Source organism: Balaenoptera musculus, chromosome 7 (genome assembly GCF_009873245.2).
Source record: "Balaenoptera musculus isolate JJ_BM4_2016_0621 chromosome 7, mBalMus1.pri.v3, whole genome shotgun sequence".
In the NCBI taxonomy this organism is placed as follows: domain Eukaryota; kingdom Metazoa; phylum Chordata; class Mammalia; order Artiodactyla; family Balaenopteridae; genus Balaenoptera; species Balaenoptera musculus.
In genome coordinates, this window is record NC_045791.1 from 99985482 (window position 1) to 100002827 (window position 17346).

At 41.9% G+C, this 17346-nt stretch overlaps 1 protein-coding gene across 2 annotated transcripts in view; it reads right to left on the bottom strand.

Moving 5' to 3' along the window:
- The window catches only part of DOCK10 (dedicator of cytokinesis 10), a 289535-nt gene extending 281999 nt beyond the window's left edge, over nucleotides 1-7536 (bottom strand). For both annotated transcript variants that reach the window (XM_036858477.1, XM_036858476.1), the window contains exon 1: nucleotides 7360-7536. In XM_036858477.1, the coding sequence (XP_036714372.1) occupies nucleotides 7360-7482 (123 nt within the window). In that variant the 5' untranslated portion in view covers nucleotides 7483-7536. The remainder of the gene's footprint in view (nucleotides 1-7359) is intronic.
- Nucleotides 7537-17346: the final 9810 nt, after the last annotated feature.

Consider the following 17346-nt stretch of genomic DNA (forward strand, 5'->3'; position numbering starts at 1 on the left):
GCAGAGGTAGGCTGGGCAAAATGCTTGCATTTGGGAATCCAAGATCACCTTCCTGAGGAGACGACATCTGAGAACCTGAGGGACAAGGAGGAGAAGCCGTGAGAACTCCGGGGCAGAGAAAGGGCAAATGTAAGGACCCAATCATCTAATGTCCTAATTTCACAGATCAAGAAACTGAGACTCCAGAAAGGGAAGTGACTCAGCAAAGAGTCACAGAGCCAGGGCTGGAATTCTGGTCTCCAGTCTCACGCGATCTGATGTTTACTACACCAACTCCCAAACTGGCCAAATGGTTCAAACTGCATGAGGGAACTTCAACTTGCACAGTCGTGGAGAGGAAAGAGTGTCCCAAGATGGTGGTAAAGGACAGCCAATCAAAGGGGTCCGGGACCACATTAATTACAACATGTGGAGAAATCAAGGTCTTTAACTCCATGGAATCCCATCCTTAGGACATTCAAATGAGAACAAGAAAAACCATTTTTTTCTGAGAGTCAATGACTGAAAGAAAAACGGTTCATCATTTTCTGATTCTAGCAATCAGATATTCTGATATAACCAATTACTTTCAAATAACTAAGGGTTTCAATATGATGGCAACATAAATCTTCTAAAGCAATAAGTAATCATCATTGCATGTCCTACCGGAGTTGGAGTGATTCTGCTTTCAAATTCTCTGGTAAATGGGGTGCCACTGGCCTCATCCTGGAAACCATCTTCAGGGTTATAACCAGGGTGAGAACTTTTGCAGATTCACATTGCAACTATGTCATATACGTTATAGAATTTTTTCCTTAACCTAGAAGCTTAACTTAAGTTCACTCTACAATTAAGGTGCTAGATGGAGGAGAAAATACAAAGCAAATAAGCAAGGGACTTCCCTAGAGTCACTCAGCAATGAACAAATCTCATTTTTATCCTTAGGTGGTCTAAACTTTATCTTTGTCTCAAGAGGCTCTTTCAAAGAGTTGCAGAATAAACCACGGTGTACTAGACCCTCACACAATTGCCTTTACCTGACAATACACTGCAAAAATACGGCTAAAATTGTAGCTTTGTGTGTGTGTATGTGTTTCTCACATTTCAATGTGCTTACAAATCATCAGAGGATCTTATTAAGATTCACATTCTGATCCGGGAGGTCAGGTATAGAGCCAGGGATTCTGCACTTCTAATGACCAGGTGATGCCAATGTTGGCCCATGGACCACATTCTAAGGAATGAGGGTCTATCACTGCATCGTGCTGCCCTTTGTGAAAAATCACAGAAAAAAGACTATCTTGTCTTTGGAGTCACAGTACAAGTTAAAGCTGACCATGTCTAGAGCAAATTATCTTCTTTTATCTTATGGCCCTCTGAATCTCACGGCTGATGATGTTTTCCTCTTTGACTTGCTTCTCTAGGATGCACCCTTAGCCAGACTACAGGACTTAATGGTCAGGCGTTTTATATACTGATCCTACTCCACTGACCTGCTCCTGACTACATCGACCTTTCCTAACACTGCTTTTTGTTGTTGTTGCTAATATTGCTTTTTACTTCCTTACTCTATTTTTCGTTGCTGCTATCTTACATGCATCTTTGTAAGACGCTTGGAATCACTCCTTTGAATAAGATAGCGTGTGAGAAAAGAATCTCAGCACAACCCAGTCAAATGGAAATATGCATCGTCAAGGACACACGATGCACTGGAAAATTTCAGGCCCTTGCTTGGAGTGGGTGAAGTGATTGAGAACGGAGAAGCAGCCAATCCTGGGAGAGAAGTGGACTTGAGAAGGATTAACTCCACCCTCTTTCACAATTCGCTTATGGCTTTGCCAGATAGATGGCATGGGGATAGCTAAGTAAGTTCATGTTTTAAGGACTTAACCACTGAGCTCCAGTTGTCTTGGGAAGATCTATTATTAACACGGGTACCTGGAACAGCCTCTCCTGTGGCTTCTAACCTCAGAAGAAAACTGAAGCGACCCCTCACGGGTACTCTGAAATGCCAGTAGGAAGGACAGAGTTCTTCTTCCTTAGGTAGAGCTACCCATCAAAAGGCAACATTAACCAAAGTAAAATCCTTGTGTCTTCCAACTTAGAGATGCTATTGGAAGCAGCTACAAAACTGGTTGCTATTCAGGATGCAAAAGAGGTTCCATGTCAGTTACTTAACTCAGAGCAAGGTATTAACCCTATGAGTCTCAATGGCCTCCTCTGTAATCTGTAACTATAATGACTTCATCGTAGGATTGCTCTGAGAAATAAAACAATGCTGTGTCAGGCACTTTGTAGGTTCTCAACAAATGGTTTATTATATAACAACTATTACTGCTCTCTTTTTTTATGCTAGGCCTTAGAGAAAAAGGTTGTAAAGAAAGAGACAGACGAAAACGCTTATTCATTCTTTCATTTTTTGACCCATGTAAAAGTTCTCTAGAGCCCACCGTTGTTACCATTTATTTTTAAAGTTACCTCTGCAATGCCCTTGAGAAGTCAAAAACATGAGTTGATACAGTCAATAATAACATTCAACCTTGATTTTGTAAACTAAGTTTGTGTTGACTTCTTCACCAGGCTAGGGACTTTCCTCATTTGAAAACATAAACGTGGGATTGGGATTTGTGCTAAAGCCTGTGATTTCTGCTAAACTGTAAACACCCTTGTTATGAAGAACCCTGTCAAAAAAAACTGAAACAGAACAAGACGGTGCTGGGAATGCCAAACAAACAGGCCTCTGCTTTGCATACTGCTTTCATTCTAGACACTGACAGTAAAACAAGTGTTTCATTTTTCTTCAATATCACTTCCCACATCATTTCACTGACTCTTACTCCAGGCATAGGAGTTTTTGGAAATTCTAGTGTCTCCCACTCAATTTCTTAAAACCCTTCTTACTCTCAACTATTAAATATCACAAAGTTCAGAGGGAAGGAAAGTCTTCCTTGTAAGAATTCCTCCTGCCCCTGTAAACATGTTTCCATATTCATAGTTTCTCAACCAGAAATCTTCAGTCGGTCAAAGGTTCTGCTTCTTATTCAAAGCTGCCTAAAATATCAGAAGGAGTACCACTGGGGAACAGAGGTAGTTAGGAAACACCAAATCAAAGCGAGGATATGGAATTTGGGGGAATACTGAATCAATACTCTCCTCTCTTAGCCTTTCTGGGTGGGGAGGGAGAAAACACACTGATTAAGTACAGGTGCTTTTAGCAGGATGTTTCCTCTTTAAAAGAAATTAATAAATTTGGATACAATTCAAACTTAAGTTGCAGAGCAATTTTTGTGTAACAGCAGAGTAAATGTCCTAAAGAATACATGTAAATAAAGTGGTATGTTCTCATCTAGGAAACACATAAAAGGCATTAGGCAAAAATTGACCAGATGATTAGTTGGTGTTTGGTAAACCTCCACCTGCCTCAGTGCTCCCTCCCCATCATCTGACCCTAGTTAGTTCTTACCCTCTCTGTTACTCAGTCTTGCATTCCTGTGACCCACCCAATCATGTTCCAGAAATAAAAGTCTACATCTCTCAAACAAATATAATATATATGCAGAAAAGAGCACCAATCCTATGTTTATAGCTTAATCAACTGTAGAAAGCTATCTAGATGAACTAATTCATGTGAAAGTACAAATGCACTTCACACATTTTAAAAGAAGAGCTTCTTAGCAAAAAAGAGTCTCTAATTAGTGGCCTTACAACTTTGTGGCCAACACAGTAGTATATTCAACCAAAAAAAAATAAAACACTCAAGCCCTGACATGAGAGAAATGCTCCTAATCATTTTTGAACTGAGATTCTGCGAACACAAGTTTGCTTTGTGGGATTACTATGAATGGGGGGCGGTCAGGAAACACTTAAGGCTGTGCTTGATCCTGAGATTGGCCTTTGCATGGTTGTGATTCATTTGTTTTCTATGAAAAAATTTAGGATAATTAAGGAGGAAATATTTCTGTTTTCAAAATCTATGGCTTTTGCTCATAATTGTTCTCTATTGTTCTCACTCTTTTTTTTTTTTTTTTTTTTCCAACAACTTCATTGAGAGACCTTTGACATATAAAAATTGTATATACTTAAGGAGTACAATTTGATGTTTTGATGTATCGTGGGAAGATCACCACGATCAAGTTAAATGACTTATCCATCACCTCTACCTAGTTACCATTGTGTGTGTGTGTGTGTGTGTGTGTGTGTGTGTGTGTGTGTATGTGTTGGGAAGATTTAAAGATCTATCCTCTTAGCAAATTTCAAGTGTACAATACAGTATTTTCAACTATTGTCACCACGCTGTACATTGGAGCTCCAGAACTCATTCATTGTGCAGAGGTGATCAATCTGTACCCTTTGATGACCATCTCCTCATTTCCCCTTCTGCTCCCTTCCCCACTCCAGCAACCACTGTTCTACTCTCTGCATCTATGAGTTTTACCATTTTAGATTCCACACATACGTGAGTTCATGTAGTATTCGTCTTTCTGTGTCTGACTTATTTCACTTAATATAATGTACACAAATGGCAGGATTTCCTTCTATTTCCCTCTTTTTTAAGGTTAAATAATATGTGTGTGTGTGTACACACATACACACACACACACACAATGGAATATTATATATCCATTGTAATGGGATATCTTGGCTATTGTGTAAAATGCTGCAACGAACTTGGGAGTGCAGATAATTTTTCATTATTATTCTTAAGAGGAATGCAGAATAAGGTGGGTCCTCACTAGAAGTCTGCCTGCATATGAGCTACTACAGTGCCTTGGGTTAAAACTAAAATCAAGATTGTTTTGGAATCCCCCTCTACTTTCCTCAGCAACTGCCCTAAAAGTAGGCCTCCCAGTAAATGCCCTCACTCAGCATCTCTTCGTTCTCTGATCTCCATAATCCAAACACATTTTGAAGATTTCCTGTCCTATTATGTGTATGTTTGTATGATATATATGTATTTATATATATTCATATATTTTTTGTATTTATATTTTCGGTCCCCAAAAGACAGATTTCAGAAAGAGTACTGTATGAATCCAGCAGTGAGACAGGTTTTCTCAGCAAGACTTTCTAGTGTGTCTCAAATATTTTTTCAGTAGATGACAGCTTGCTCCAATACACACTATTCCACTTCCTGTCACTGAACTGGGCTCCCCATAATCTTCTTCCCCCAGACTATTCATTTTCTCCCTTGACAACTAGGATTTGAGGACTTGAAGCAACAAGCACAAAGAGTCTTAAGGAAGTGGATCAGTGTAAGCTAAGCTTCATCTTCACTGCACAGTCCAATTACAAGGTTTTAGGTTCAAAAGGGATGCTCTGCCCCACAGAACCCCACTGAGTTTGGGTGCCACCTCAGAGAATGCATCACTTTGCAGTTTCCCTTTAAGAGTTAACTGATGGGACGGATGCCAGGCACATGACTCCGTGCTGCCAAAATCGCTGCCCAAGCTGCCTGACTAGATGGGTAAGATCCTTTGATACGTCTTGGCAAAAGCTGGCTCCAGAGTGTTGGCCACGGTGCTGAAGTGAGGGGAGGGGGCAGGGACACCTTTCCCAGCGAATCACCCCTTCCCCCAGCTCTTTTTAAGACACTGGGCTTATTCATTTTGACAAGATACCCTAGGATTTCAAATCTGACATCAATTTGGAGAAAGTAATGTGTGTGTCTGCGTACAAAAGTATCTAGGATACATATTCTTTAAAGGAAAGTCAAGTGCTCCAAAAACTCTAGGAGAACCCTGTTAAAAATAAACCAAAAATCAAAAACAACATTTAGGGCTGTTTATTCCAATTGAATGCTACTTATTTCTCTGCACTTCTCTACCAGATCATTACTGAGATTTGGTAAAATGAATCAACTGCAAAATAAAGTTATCTTAAAGCAAATGGCAGACAATGACAAAGCCACAATCCTGAATAATCATTCCGAAGTAAAAATTATGTTCTATGCATGCCTGAAGATTTTACTATCTCTATTTTTACTCCAGCTGAACCTTTTTTTCAAATGTTCTTTTTGACCGATTATCCTTCCTGCCTTGAAAATGTGCATGCTGATATCAGGACCAGGGCAGCCCCTGGCACAGGGTCTGCTAACAGTTAAATCCCCTCTGGGTACCTGCAGACTGCAGCCAGTGGTAAGTGAAAGAGAAGGCACCCTGGCCACTGACTCCTGACTCATTTCACACTCCAATCACCCTCACCCTCTTGGGCATCTGATGCCTCTTTCCTCTGCCAGGCAATTAGCTTCCGTTCTGTTCAACTTTCCGACCTCTGGCTTTAGAGAAAAGTCCTGGCTGTGGGAACTGGCTCTGAGCAGCTCTTGGCTCCCTCCTGATGGGTGACTTGCAAGAGTAACACTTTCTTTGACACTCTTAAAAGAAGCCGTTTAATTCCTAATGATATTTCCTGGCAAATAGTAAAATGAAACCCACAACGTGGGATTCCGGTCCAGCAAAGGCAGGCCAAGAGTGTCGCTGCTGAACCCAAGTCTTGCTTTAAGTCTGTTCCCACTCGCTTCCCTTTCCCACAAGAGTTCATTTTGCTTCCTCCTGACACTTCCAACCCGGAGTGTGACACCTACTGGAACTTAGGAACATCTGGGGAGGTATGGATATGATTTGGGCATCAGATGAGAACGCCTGGCTGCTGCCCCAGGGATTTCCCGCGGAAATCACCCAGCTCTCTTAGAAGGCGTTTCAATAAGGAAGTAACCAGTAAAGTTGGCGGGAGAACCCTGCGAACATCTTAGAAAAATACCAGAAACCACTGGATACTTAACGACCCACGTCTTCTCCAGTCCAGTTCCCTCAGCCCTTTCTGGACTCCTATAAAGCGGTTTGTGGGTTTTTACCCCGTGGAGGGAGGGGGGTGAGAAGTGCACTTATTTCCGCGAGAGCGTTCAGGTGAGGTTCCCAGCTTCAGCCCGGTCGAGGACCTCGGATCACACCCTCTCCTCCTGCGCCCTAGTCGCCAGGGGTGAAGGGGGCGCGCAGACCCGAGGACCGAGGGGTTCCGCTCCGTACACTCCCCACCCCTCGGGTCTCTGGCACCCCACATCCTAACGCCCACGGGGCTCGCGTCACCTCCTCACACCCCCAAACCCAGGCACATCCTCTCCCACGCTGCGCTTCTGCTGCCCGCGCGGCTGACCCTCTGAGTGTCCGCGGTCCCCAAACGTGCCCCCGGTCCTCACGCGTCGGTGCCGCTGCCTCGCGGAGGCGGCGCTGGCGGCGCCGGGCGAGGCGGCGGCGGCGGAGGCCGTGCGGGGGCGGGGGAGCCGGGGGCCGCAGGGAACGGGGCGCCGAGGGCTCCGGGAGGCCGGGCTCGGGCCCCCAGCAGCCCGGGGCGCACGGGGAGGCGCGGAGGACGCGCCGCACTCACCCGCTGCTGCTGCCGGCTGCTGACTGCCACCGCGGCGGCGGACGCGGCGCTGTGCCGGAGCTCGGCCGCCTGCCCGGGTCGCAGCAGGCTCCGTGTGAACCTGCGGGTCCGCTCGCAGGCCATCGCCCGTCGCGGGCCCGGAGCGCGCGTCCCGCCGCCCTCGCCGGCGCCGACCTCTTCTACCCACCGCCGTTCAGGAAGCGGAACTCGGAGCCTCTCCCCCCCCGCCCCCTTCCTCGCTCTACTCGCAAGAGGCGGGTTTTTCTCTCTGACACCCCCCACCCCCTGCGCTCCGCCGAAGCTTCGCGACGACTTTCCAAACTCTGCGCTCCTCCGGGCGCGCGCGGCCAACTCGGCAGGCGGCCCCGGCCCGGCTGCTGCGCCTCTGGAGCTGGGGCCGCGGGACGCGCGTGGGGCGGCTCCAGCCCGCGCCAACCCCCGGGCTCAGCCGGCCACCCGCGGCTGTGCCCGCCGCCCCGGGGACCGGCGTGTGGCGGGGGAGGGGCGCGGGGCTCCGGGCGGGGCCTGCCCACCGCCCTCGTGCCCATTTGGAGGCTCCTTGCGGGGCTGGAGCTCTGGCCGCGTTCGCCGGTTTCGCCCCGACTTCCCGGGGCTGGCGAGTGGGCGCGGGCAGAGGTCAGTTCGCCCTTCCAGCCTTGGAATCGGATCAGAGGCTTATAAACGGTCTGGTGGCTGGGATCTCCGCCGCATCTCCCGAGCCAGGCTTTCAAAGTCTCCTTTGCCCAAAGTCCTCACTCAGGGCCTTGGAATAAGCTTGCAAGTTCATAGATGCCTCAGCCAGTATTCATGAAACGCCTATGTTCCAGTTCACGTTGTTCTGGAAACTGGGCTAAGAGGGGAACTTACCAGCCCCACCTTAAGGCTGTGAGGGGCTGGGGAGGTCTTTGAGCTGGGGGTAGAGGCAGCAGATAACCAAGTTAATTAAAGAATACAAGTACGGGCTTCCCTGGTGGCGCACTGGTTGAGAATCTGCCTGCCAATGCAGGGGACACGGGTTCGAGCCCTGGTCTGGGAAGATCCCACATGCCGCGGAGCAACTAGGCCCGTGAGCCACAACTACTGAGCCTGCGCATCTGGAGCCTGTGCTCCGCAACAAGAGAGGCCGCGACAGTGAGAAGCCCGCGCACCGCGATGAAGAGTGGCCCCCGCTCACCGCAACTAGAGAAAGCCCACGCACAGAAACGAAGACCCAACACAGCCAAAAATAAATAAATTAAATTAAAAAAAAAAAGAATACAAGTACGTGAACAAGGGAGTTTCAGATAATACAAGCTAGAAACCAATAAATCAGGGTAATTAATGTGAGGTAAGAAGCTGGGGCGTATCACATAGGGTGAGCTGACTAGAACTGACGGTGGCCTTCCCAGGGAGTGTGGGTCAGGTATGCGGGTGGACTTATATTTGTGTTGTTTTTCTTCTCCCACTCTTGCCACACATGCATCTGGCCTGCACATTGTCCCCAGCTCTCTGATTAAAGTCTTCTGAGAATTCTCATCCTGAGTCACACCCCAGGGTGGTTCTCCAACTCCATGTGGGGCTGGGAGTCGGGAGGAGCAGCCCCTGCCCCTAGGATACCAGTCTGCAGAGATTCAGGGCAGCCACTCCAAGTATTCTAGGTTTTTCTTAACAACTTTTTATAAATCTGTGACCCTGACGTTTTTCCCAAGCCAATATATAGTTTTAACACAAGGTTGTGTTTGGGTATAAAGAACTCTTAAGTGGCTGATAGATGCACTTGAGTCAGCTCTCTGATATCTGGGATTCAGTTAGCCAGAGGTACTGGTGTGGCATCATTTCAGCACATTCTATTTAGAAATCGTGATGGGCAGAGGCTCTGGAAGATTTGGGAAGTGCCATATGAAACACTGGTCGGCTCTACTACACCCTTCATAGCAAACTACTGTGTCTGGCATTATATGCTTTCACACTGGTACCCAATATGTGACCAAGGTCACCTTTAAGGGTAAGCAAAGTAGGTGGTTGCCTTGTGGTGACCCACAAGATCTCTATGAGAGTATCTCCCTCCAGCCACACCCTCCTCTAACAGGTGTGCCTTGTGGTGATGCTTTCAAATGCATATTTTCTTGAGAGAGATAATTCATTAAGCACTTTTGAAAGAACTTGAGCTTCCCAAGAAGAGGTATCTAGTCTTCGTCCATGGTTTCACAACACTGCGTGGCACACAGGAGTTGCTTGGTAATATTGATTTGTGGATGACTTTCCCAAGGGTTAGATGGGCTGGTGCAGTCAGAGAGCTCAGAGTGCCTGAGGTAGAGACAGACAGAAAGGCATCCTGGAAGGGAAGGCTGGCGTACCTGAAAATTCCTCAGAATGTGTCCTTGGTATGGCAAGCAAGGCACTGAGCTGCTCCAAAACACTGAGAACCCATGCAACCCATTCTTTAACAGTATCAAGTAACAGAAAATCACTCGCCCTTCCTTTATTACTACAAACTTTGCTTTCTCCAGCTTCAGGGGGTTACCCAGAGCACTGGTGTGAGAGGATTGATGAACAGATGCCTATTTGTCCTACCCTTACCCTGTACGATGTTCACTCCATGGGTCACACTGAGAAGGAGGGTAAATGTAAGTGACCTTTACACTCAGGACATTTCAATAACGGCCCTTGACAATCATGTAGCTTTTAGTTAAGCTGCCTTCTGGATTGCAAGGATAGAGTACTGAGTGTCTGCATAGACACACACATTCTTTGCTGCAGAGACATAACTTCAGGTCTGCTAATTTGGGATTCTCTGACTCTTTGCTGGTCACCCATCTCCCAGTTCCCTGGAGACACATGGCTAAGATGCTTTGTAAAGGCAAACCTATGAAAGTGCCGTGAAGATCCTAATTAATGTAAACTATGGACTTGGGTGATTATGCTGTGTCGATGTAGGTTCATTAGTTGTAACAAATGTACCACTCTGGTGGGGGAATGTTGATAATGGCAGAGGTTTTACAGGTGGGGAGGTAGGGGGAGATCTCTGTATTTTTTTCTTTATTTTGCTGTGAATTTAACACTGCTCTAAAAACAAAAGTTAAAAAAAAAACAAAAACAAAGAAAGCAATGTAACACAACAATGAAAAGACAAATAGCCCAATGGAAGAATGGGCAAAGGATTTGATCATACATTTCTCCAAAGAAGATACGTAAATAGACAATGCTCAATATCATTAGTCATCAGAGAAATGCAAATCAAAGTCACAGTGAGATACCATAATGAGATACCACCCCACAGGAAGGGTCATAATGAAAATATGGAAAATAGCAAGTGTTGGGGAGATGTGGGAATTGTGGAGAAATTGGAACCCTTGTGCCTTGGTAGTAGGGATATAAAATGGCACAGCTGCTTTGGAAGCAATTTGGCTGTTCGATAAAATGGTAACATGGAGTTACCATGTGACCCAGCAATTCCACTCCTAGAGAAATGAAGACATGTATTCACATAAAAAGTTGTATTATACAAGAATGTTCACAGTAGCCTTATTCATAATGCTAAGAAGTGGAAAAACTTAGATATCCACCAATTGAATGGATAAATAAAATGTGGTATATCCATACAATGGAGTATTTTTTGGCAATAAAAATAGAAGTATTGGTATGTGCTACAATGGATGAACCATGAAAACATTATGCGAAGTGAAAGAAGGTAGCCACAAAAGATTACACATTTATGATACCTTTTTTAACGATATGCCCAGGATTGGCAAATCTAGAAACAGAAAGTAGATTAGTGGTTGACTAGGGCTGGAGTGGGTGGGGGGAAAGTGGGGAGTGACAGCTAATGGGTACACAGTCTCTTTGGAGGATGGTGAAAATGTGCTAAAATTAATCGTGTGGGAGGTTGCACAAGAAACAGATTACAGTTATTGCTTTTGGGAAGGGGAACTTGACAGCTGGGGGACAGGAGTGTCAATATATATTAATATACATGTTAATATATATTACTATACACCCTATGTGCTTATTGGATTTTGTATCATATGTATAATAACCTATTCACAAACGAATAAGTAAAATAATATTTTACAAAAGAAATTACAATGAAATTACAAAAGGGTATTAACTACAGATTCCATAAAAATTTTTGAAGTTAAAAAAAGTCATGAAGTGACAAATTTTGTTCAATGACCTTAAATTCAATCTTTTACTGTTCCATATTTTCTCGTATTTAGAACACATAGCCTGCAATCAAGTTTTTTCAAGTTCTAATTCTCCTCTTTATTTGAGTTGGCATGGACCAAGCCATTTAATCAGAAAGAAATGACCCCACTTTCAATAGTAGACATTTATGGACTCTCAACTCTGGACAGGATCTCAGCCTAAGCCATGGGGGCAGGGAGCAAAGCAAATGGTCTCTGCCTTCAGATAACTTAATTTCAAATAGAGAAACTGACATAAAACACTAGTGAGGGGCGGAGGGTCATATTCTGGAAATGGAGTCTCTCAGATAGGACCCGTATTAACATTTTATATTTTATATTCTTAGAGCTCTAAGATTGAAAACATTTGTCTCAATAATATGGGATTTTCTGGTGCTTCCTCCCTCCCCCTCTCCCTCCCTCCTTCCCTCTTCCTTCCTTCCTTCCTTCCTTCCTGCCTTCCTTCCTGCCTTCCTTTCCTTCTTTAAAGCTCAGGCACTCTCCCTCCTTATTCAAAAGCATCAACGACTTTCTTAAGATGCAGAAAGCACTGATTACCTGCCCTGGTACAGTTTGAAGCTCTGTACAACTAGAAAAATGAAATTGTCAATAGTCCTCTCCTATCATCCTTCTCCATGACTTTGCCCAGGGCTGATTACACTAGTCTTATGAGTAAGGAAAACTTTCAGGAACTTTAGCAGTAATAAGTATAAAAGTGAAAACTGTACTATCTTTACTGTATCTAGAGATCCAACAGTGTGAAAATTCCGTTAGTTGTTAGTCCAGGAGTCTGAAGACCTGGGTGTGAGTCCAGATTTTGGTACTCAGAGACTGTAGAAACTAGGGCAATACCTCTTGTACTAATTCCATGGCATTAAGCCACCTTTCCTAAGTGATACCAAATCTATTGCGCCCTAGGCGTCAGCCTGGCCATCAGCCTGTCTCAAGGTTTAAACCATTTTAAGTTTGCCTAATGTTACACAGTTTACAAAATATAGTCACTATTTCATTTGATTCTAAAATAATTCATCCTAAAAGGCAGATGAAGCATGAAATATTGCCCCCATTGTCCATAAGATAAAACTGAGAGATAATTTAATAACATTGAAATTAGAAGGAGGAGCATTTTGCTAATTAATAAAAAAAGGCTTAGGGTACAAATGTCTAAGCTAAAATTATTCTGTGATATTATCAAGACTTCCTTCCTGGTTCCCTATCTAGGGAAAAGCACATTTATCCTCTTTTTATAATAGGAAAAGAGGTCCACAGAAGTAGGTGGCTTGCCATGACACTGTAGTGACTGTGATTGGGGTGGGTAAATTAAAATAATTGTATTTGGCTATTGAAAGTATAAAATTTGTCCTATTCAGCAATAAGTAAATAAAGTATCAGAATCGCAAACCAAAATATAAGAAAAATACTTTGCCATAAACATTTCTTTGTTCTCTAATATTAAGATAAAAATTAAACAATTGAATTTATTTCCAGTGGCTTTTTGGCTGAATCCTATTTCATAAGGTACACTTTTCTTCCCCTTGCCAAGGGAATATTAAAAAGCAGCACGGAAAATACGATTTGAGAGGTGTGATATTTATGGGCATCCATTAGTCTTTGCCAGAGCCAGAGCCATTTGACAAAGCTGAGTGCCTCCATGTTGTTTATGGGCAAAGGAATTAAATTTGATATGGATTTGTTACTGTGTTTAGAAGACAGATCACTCTTTGGAAGAAAATTTCACTTAACATAATGTGATTTGAATGTGAAACTCTCTGCTGGGCTGTATATTTTGCCCACACGCCACATGCAGAGCACTATAAGTCCACCAGAATCCTTGGGGCATATCTCAAAGAGAGGCACATACTTGAAAGGAAAGAACAGTTTGGACGGGAAACCAGTCTCTGGGTTTTCTATCCTGCTTTGGATTTAATTTGTAGTCTGGCCTTAGGGAATTAATGTCCCAGGACCTTTATTTCTCCATCTGTAAAAATTACTGAGAGGCAGATTTTGGCTTGATATGAAGAAGAAGGAAATGATTAGTAAACATAGAATGGGAACTTTTCAATTTCTTACATGCATAGTTAAACCCTGCATTTATTTTATTCTTCTAGGCATTTCAATGCCCTTCTCTTATTCTTCAATATGTTGATTACTCCAGGCATTCACAATTCTCACAGAAATACCCCTTATATAACAAATTATAACAGAAGTATTTCTTTTACTTTTTAAAGAGAGCAACATAAAATTGAATCTGTCTTCTATTATTTCTTTGAGAATTTTGCAGCTCTGTACATGAGTGAGATTGGTCATCTTTTCTTTTGTGGAAGTGACTTTATTACATTTTGCCAGGAAGATTTCTTTAGCTTCCTGAAGTGGATTGGAGCAATTGCTGTCCCCTTCCATGGCCTACAATAATTTTTAAAACATTGGGATAATTTGGTCTCCAAAGGTTGAATAGAATCCAGCTGTGGAGGCATCTGGTCCTGGTGCATTATTTTTTTTTAAGGGGCGATCTATAATCACTTTCAAATCTTTTCTACAGTAATTGGTCTAGGCAAGATTTACACATCTTCTTTTAATTCATAATAATTTATGCTTTACAATGAATAGCACCCATTTTTCCAGGTTTCAAAAATATTTTGCTTTAGAATTGCATGTAGCATTAACTTATATATTTTCCCCCATCCTGTATTCTTTTTAATTTTATTATAAAGATTTTAAACATGCCTAAAAAGTTTCAAAAGAATACAATGAGCACCCATATAACCCCCAGCTATCGTTAACCATTTTAAATTAGAGAAATCATGACCCTACATCTTTAAGCAATTCAGCATTTCTCTCCGAAGAGTAAAAACCTTCTCCCACATAACTGCAATATCATTTAACACACTGAAATCAATCTCTTAATAACTTTTATCATCCAGTTCATGTTCAAATTTCTCCAATTGTTCCCCAAACACTTTATAGCTGATTTTCCGAATCCCAAATTTAATCATAGAAGATATTTGGTTGTCTTGTCTCTTAGGTCTTTAATTTAAAATCGTTCTCCTCCTCCTTTTTGATAATAACATTGACTTGTTGAAGAGACTAACTCAGTTGTGTCACTTCTTTTTACTGACATTTAATTTGTTCTTTTTTATCCAGTCTTTTCTCATTCTTAATCTTGAATTTCTTACTTTCTTCTTTTTTTCCTTAATTGTGTTCTCGAGGGGGATTAGCTATTATATTAGTCTCTTCAAGGAACTGGTCTTGAGTTTTATTAATTTGACTATGTTTTACTGTTTATTTTTTCATTAATAGGGTGAAACTCTCTTAATCAAGACAGGAACCCCAGATATTATAGAAGGACAAAATAGTAATATTTAAATACATAAAAACTTAAATTTTCATTATGGCAAAAGAAAAAATAAAAAAGCCACAGGCAAACATAATTGGGTTAATGTTTATAATAAAAATAAACAAGAAAGGCAAATACTTCTAATATACAAAGATCTCAACTGACAAGAAAAATACCTCAAATAGGCAAATTCCTAAGAGAGAAACTCTGAATTAGAAAAGGAAAGGAAATCTATTCGAATTTTTTGCCCATTTTAAATTAGGTTGTCAGCCTATCTCATTCATTTTAAAGTCTAATTTATATATTCTGGATATAAGTCAAATATTTATGTATATATATAATTTGTTGTTTTCACTATTGGATGTTGCTAACAGTAATCAGAAGTCATGGCATCATTTGCCATTTTCTTCATCTAGTTAAGAGAATGTTACACCAAATATACACCTAACAAATGCCAGTGGTTACTTAAAAGAGATAAAGGATGTGTTTTTTTTCCTAATAGGCAGCCTCAGAAAGAAACATATTAATATTTAATCTACGCTTATAAAGTTTTTCAAAGCATTAATTCCATACCCTGATTAGGTGGGTGGAAGACAGTTGGAGGAAACATGCTTTTGGTGCATATAATTGATGTAAAGAAACTATTTTATTTCCAGGAAATTTTTCTTTTAAAAAAGTCTATCCAACATTGTCACTGTCTTTTCCCAGGCATGTGGTTTTGGTGTGTAGTTGCATTTGCACTAACCCATTTCCTGTGCATATGCTCTGCTTTGCCCTCGCCCTTGATGTGTTAAAAAGAAGTGAAATAGAAATATAACACCATTGCCCAGAGCTCAGTTTTTGAAAAAGGAGAAGGCAGAGGGAGAAAAACAATGCAAATGTGCACGCGTTTCCAAAGCCTGAAACAAAATTGGCAGTTTGACGAGTATTGAAGATGCCTATTCAAATGAAAGTCAGTGGGCTTTTTGTTCTTCCCCACGTGATCACTAGAATTTATTAATATGACTAGATAGGATTTTTTATAGCTTTATCTTCTAACACTTTCTCATGTATAGACTTGAAAATATATTTCTGTTCTGAGCTAATTGTGAATCTTCTCCCCTTTCTCCTTGTTTGTTTATTTGCTAGAGGGACAAAAAGAAGAAAATAGCTATTTTTATAAAATTTTAAAAGCAATAGAATTATTATGCGACTAGTCTAAAAAAATCCTAATAAAGTCAAAGTACTTTTTGTATATTTTAAAAGGGTACTATTAGCATCATCATGTGCACAAATCTCCAAGCTCACATTAACAAGAGCTTGTTCCCTAACACCTGCCAAGTACCCTATCTTCTGTTAAAGAGATGCTTGGATGGGAGCTACTTGAAAGCGTCTGAGTATGATTCTTGGAGATCAATAACATATTTCATAAAGACGCCAGGTTTTTACTACCCTTTTTTTTTTTCATTGGCTCCAACATTTATCCAACCAATGTTGATCAGTGTGATGAAGTATATCTATGAAGGCCAAACCTAGTGGTTAATATGTAAATCTACTAAGTAAGCTTTCATCTCGTTGCTGGATACGTATTCTCTTGTTGGATTCCTATTTTGGATAGGGGTAGAGTGCCTGATATATGGATGGCGAGTCAATTGTTAAAAACCACTGGGCTATGCTTGGGGATAAGTGGATCAAGGTATTTCTGAGACTGTCAAAGTTGGAAGTGGTCACAGAAATTATCTAAGTCATGTTTGTTTACTTTTGCTTTTTTAGTTGTAGGTTTTGTTTACAGAAAGGGAGGTGAAAACTCAGAAGCTAAGTGCTGTATCTCAGATCAGCTGCTGATAAAACTACTTGGTGGCAAAGGTAGGATTGCTACCCAGATATATTTCTAGTCCAATGTTTGTTCCAATACTATACCATGAAGCTGGAAACATGCAAGGGAGAAAATCAGAGGCTAATGACATTAAACTAAATACCATTCTTATGAAGGGTTCTGGAAATAAGCACAGAACCGCCAGAGTCATGGTCCTACCTAGAGAATTATGGAAGGGGCCAGAGAGAGACCTCAATATATTGAATTCCCTTTTGTGCCATTTTTTTTGCCTGGCCCATCTCAAATTTCAAAATCACCTTCTTTAAGATGTCTTTTCTCTCTCCCAATCTGTTAGATGTCTTTCCTACATGAACAAATAATACTTTCTGTATATTGTGGTTTTTTGTTCACTTGTCCTCTCCTCCATTAATAATAACCATTATCAATCATTGAGTACCTACTATGTGCCAGGCACTTTGCCAGGAACTTTATGAAAGCAGTGTTGAGTTCTTGAAAAACCCTCCAAATCAGGGATGAGGGTTTCCTGATTGACCAAGTTCAAACACTTAATAAACATCAGAACCAGAATGGGAAATCATATTTGCTGTGTTCCCATTCCTACATCATTTCTGTGTCATACTGACTAAATTCAGAGTCAGAGGACTGCAGTCATGAACACTAGACTTCTCTCATCA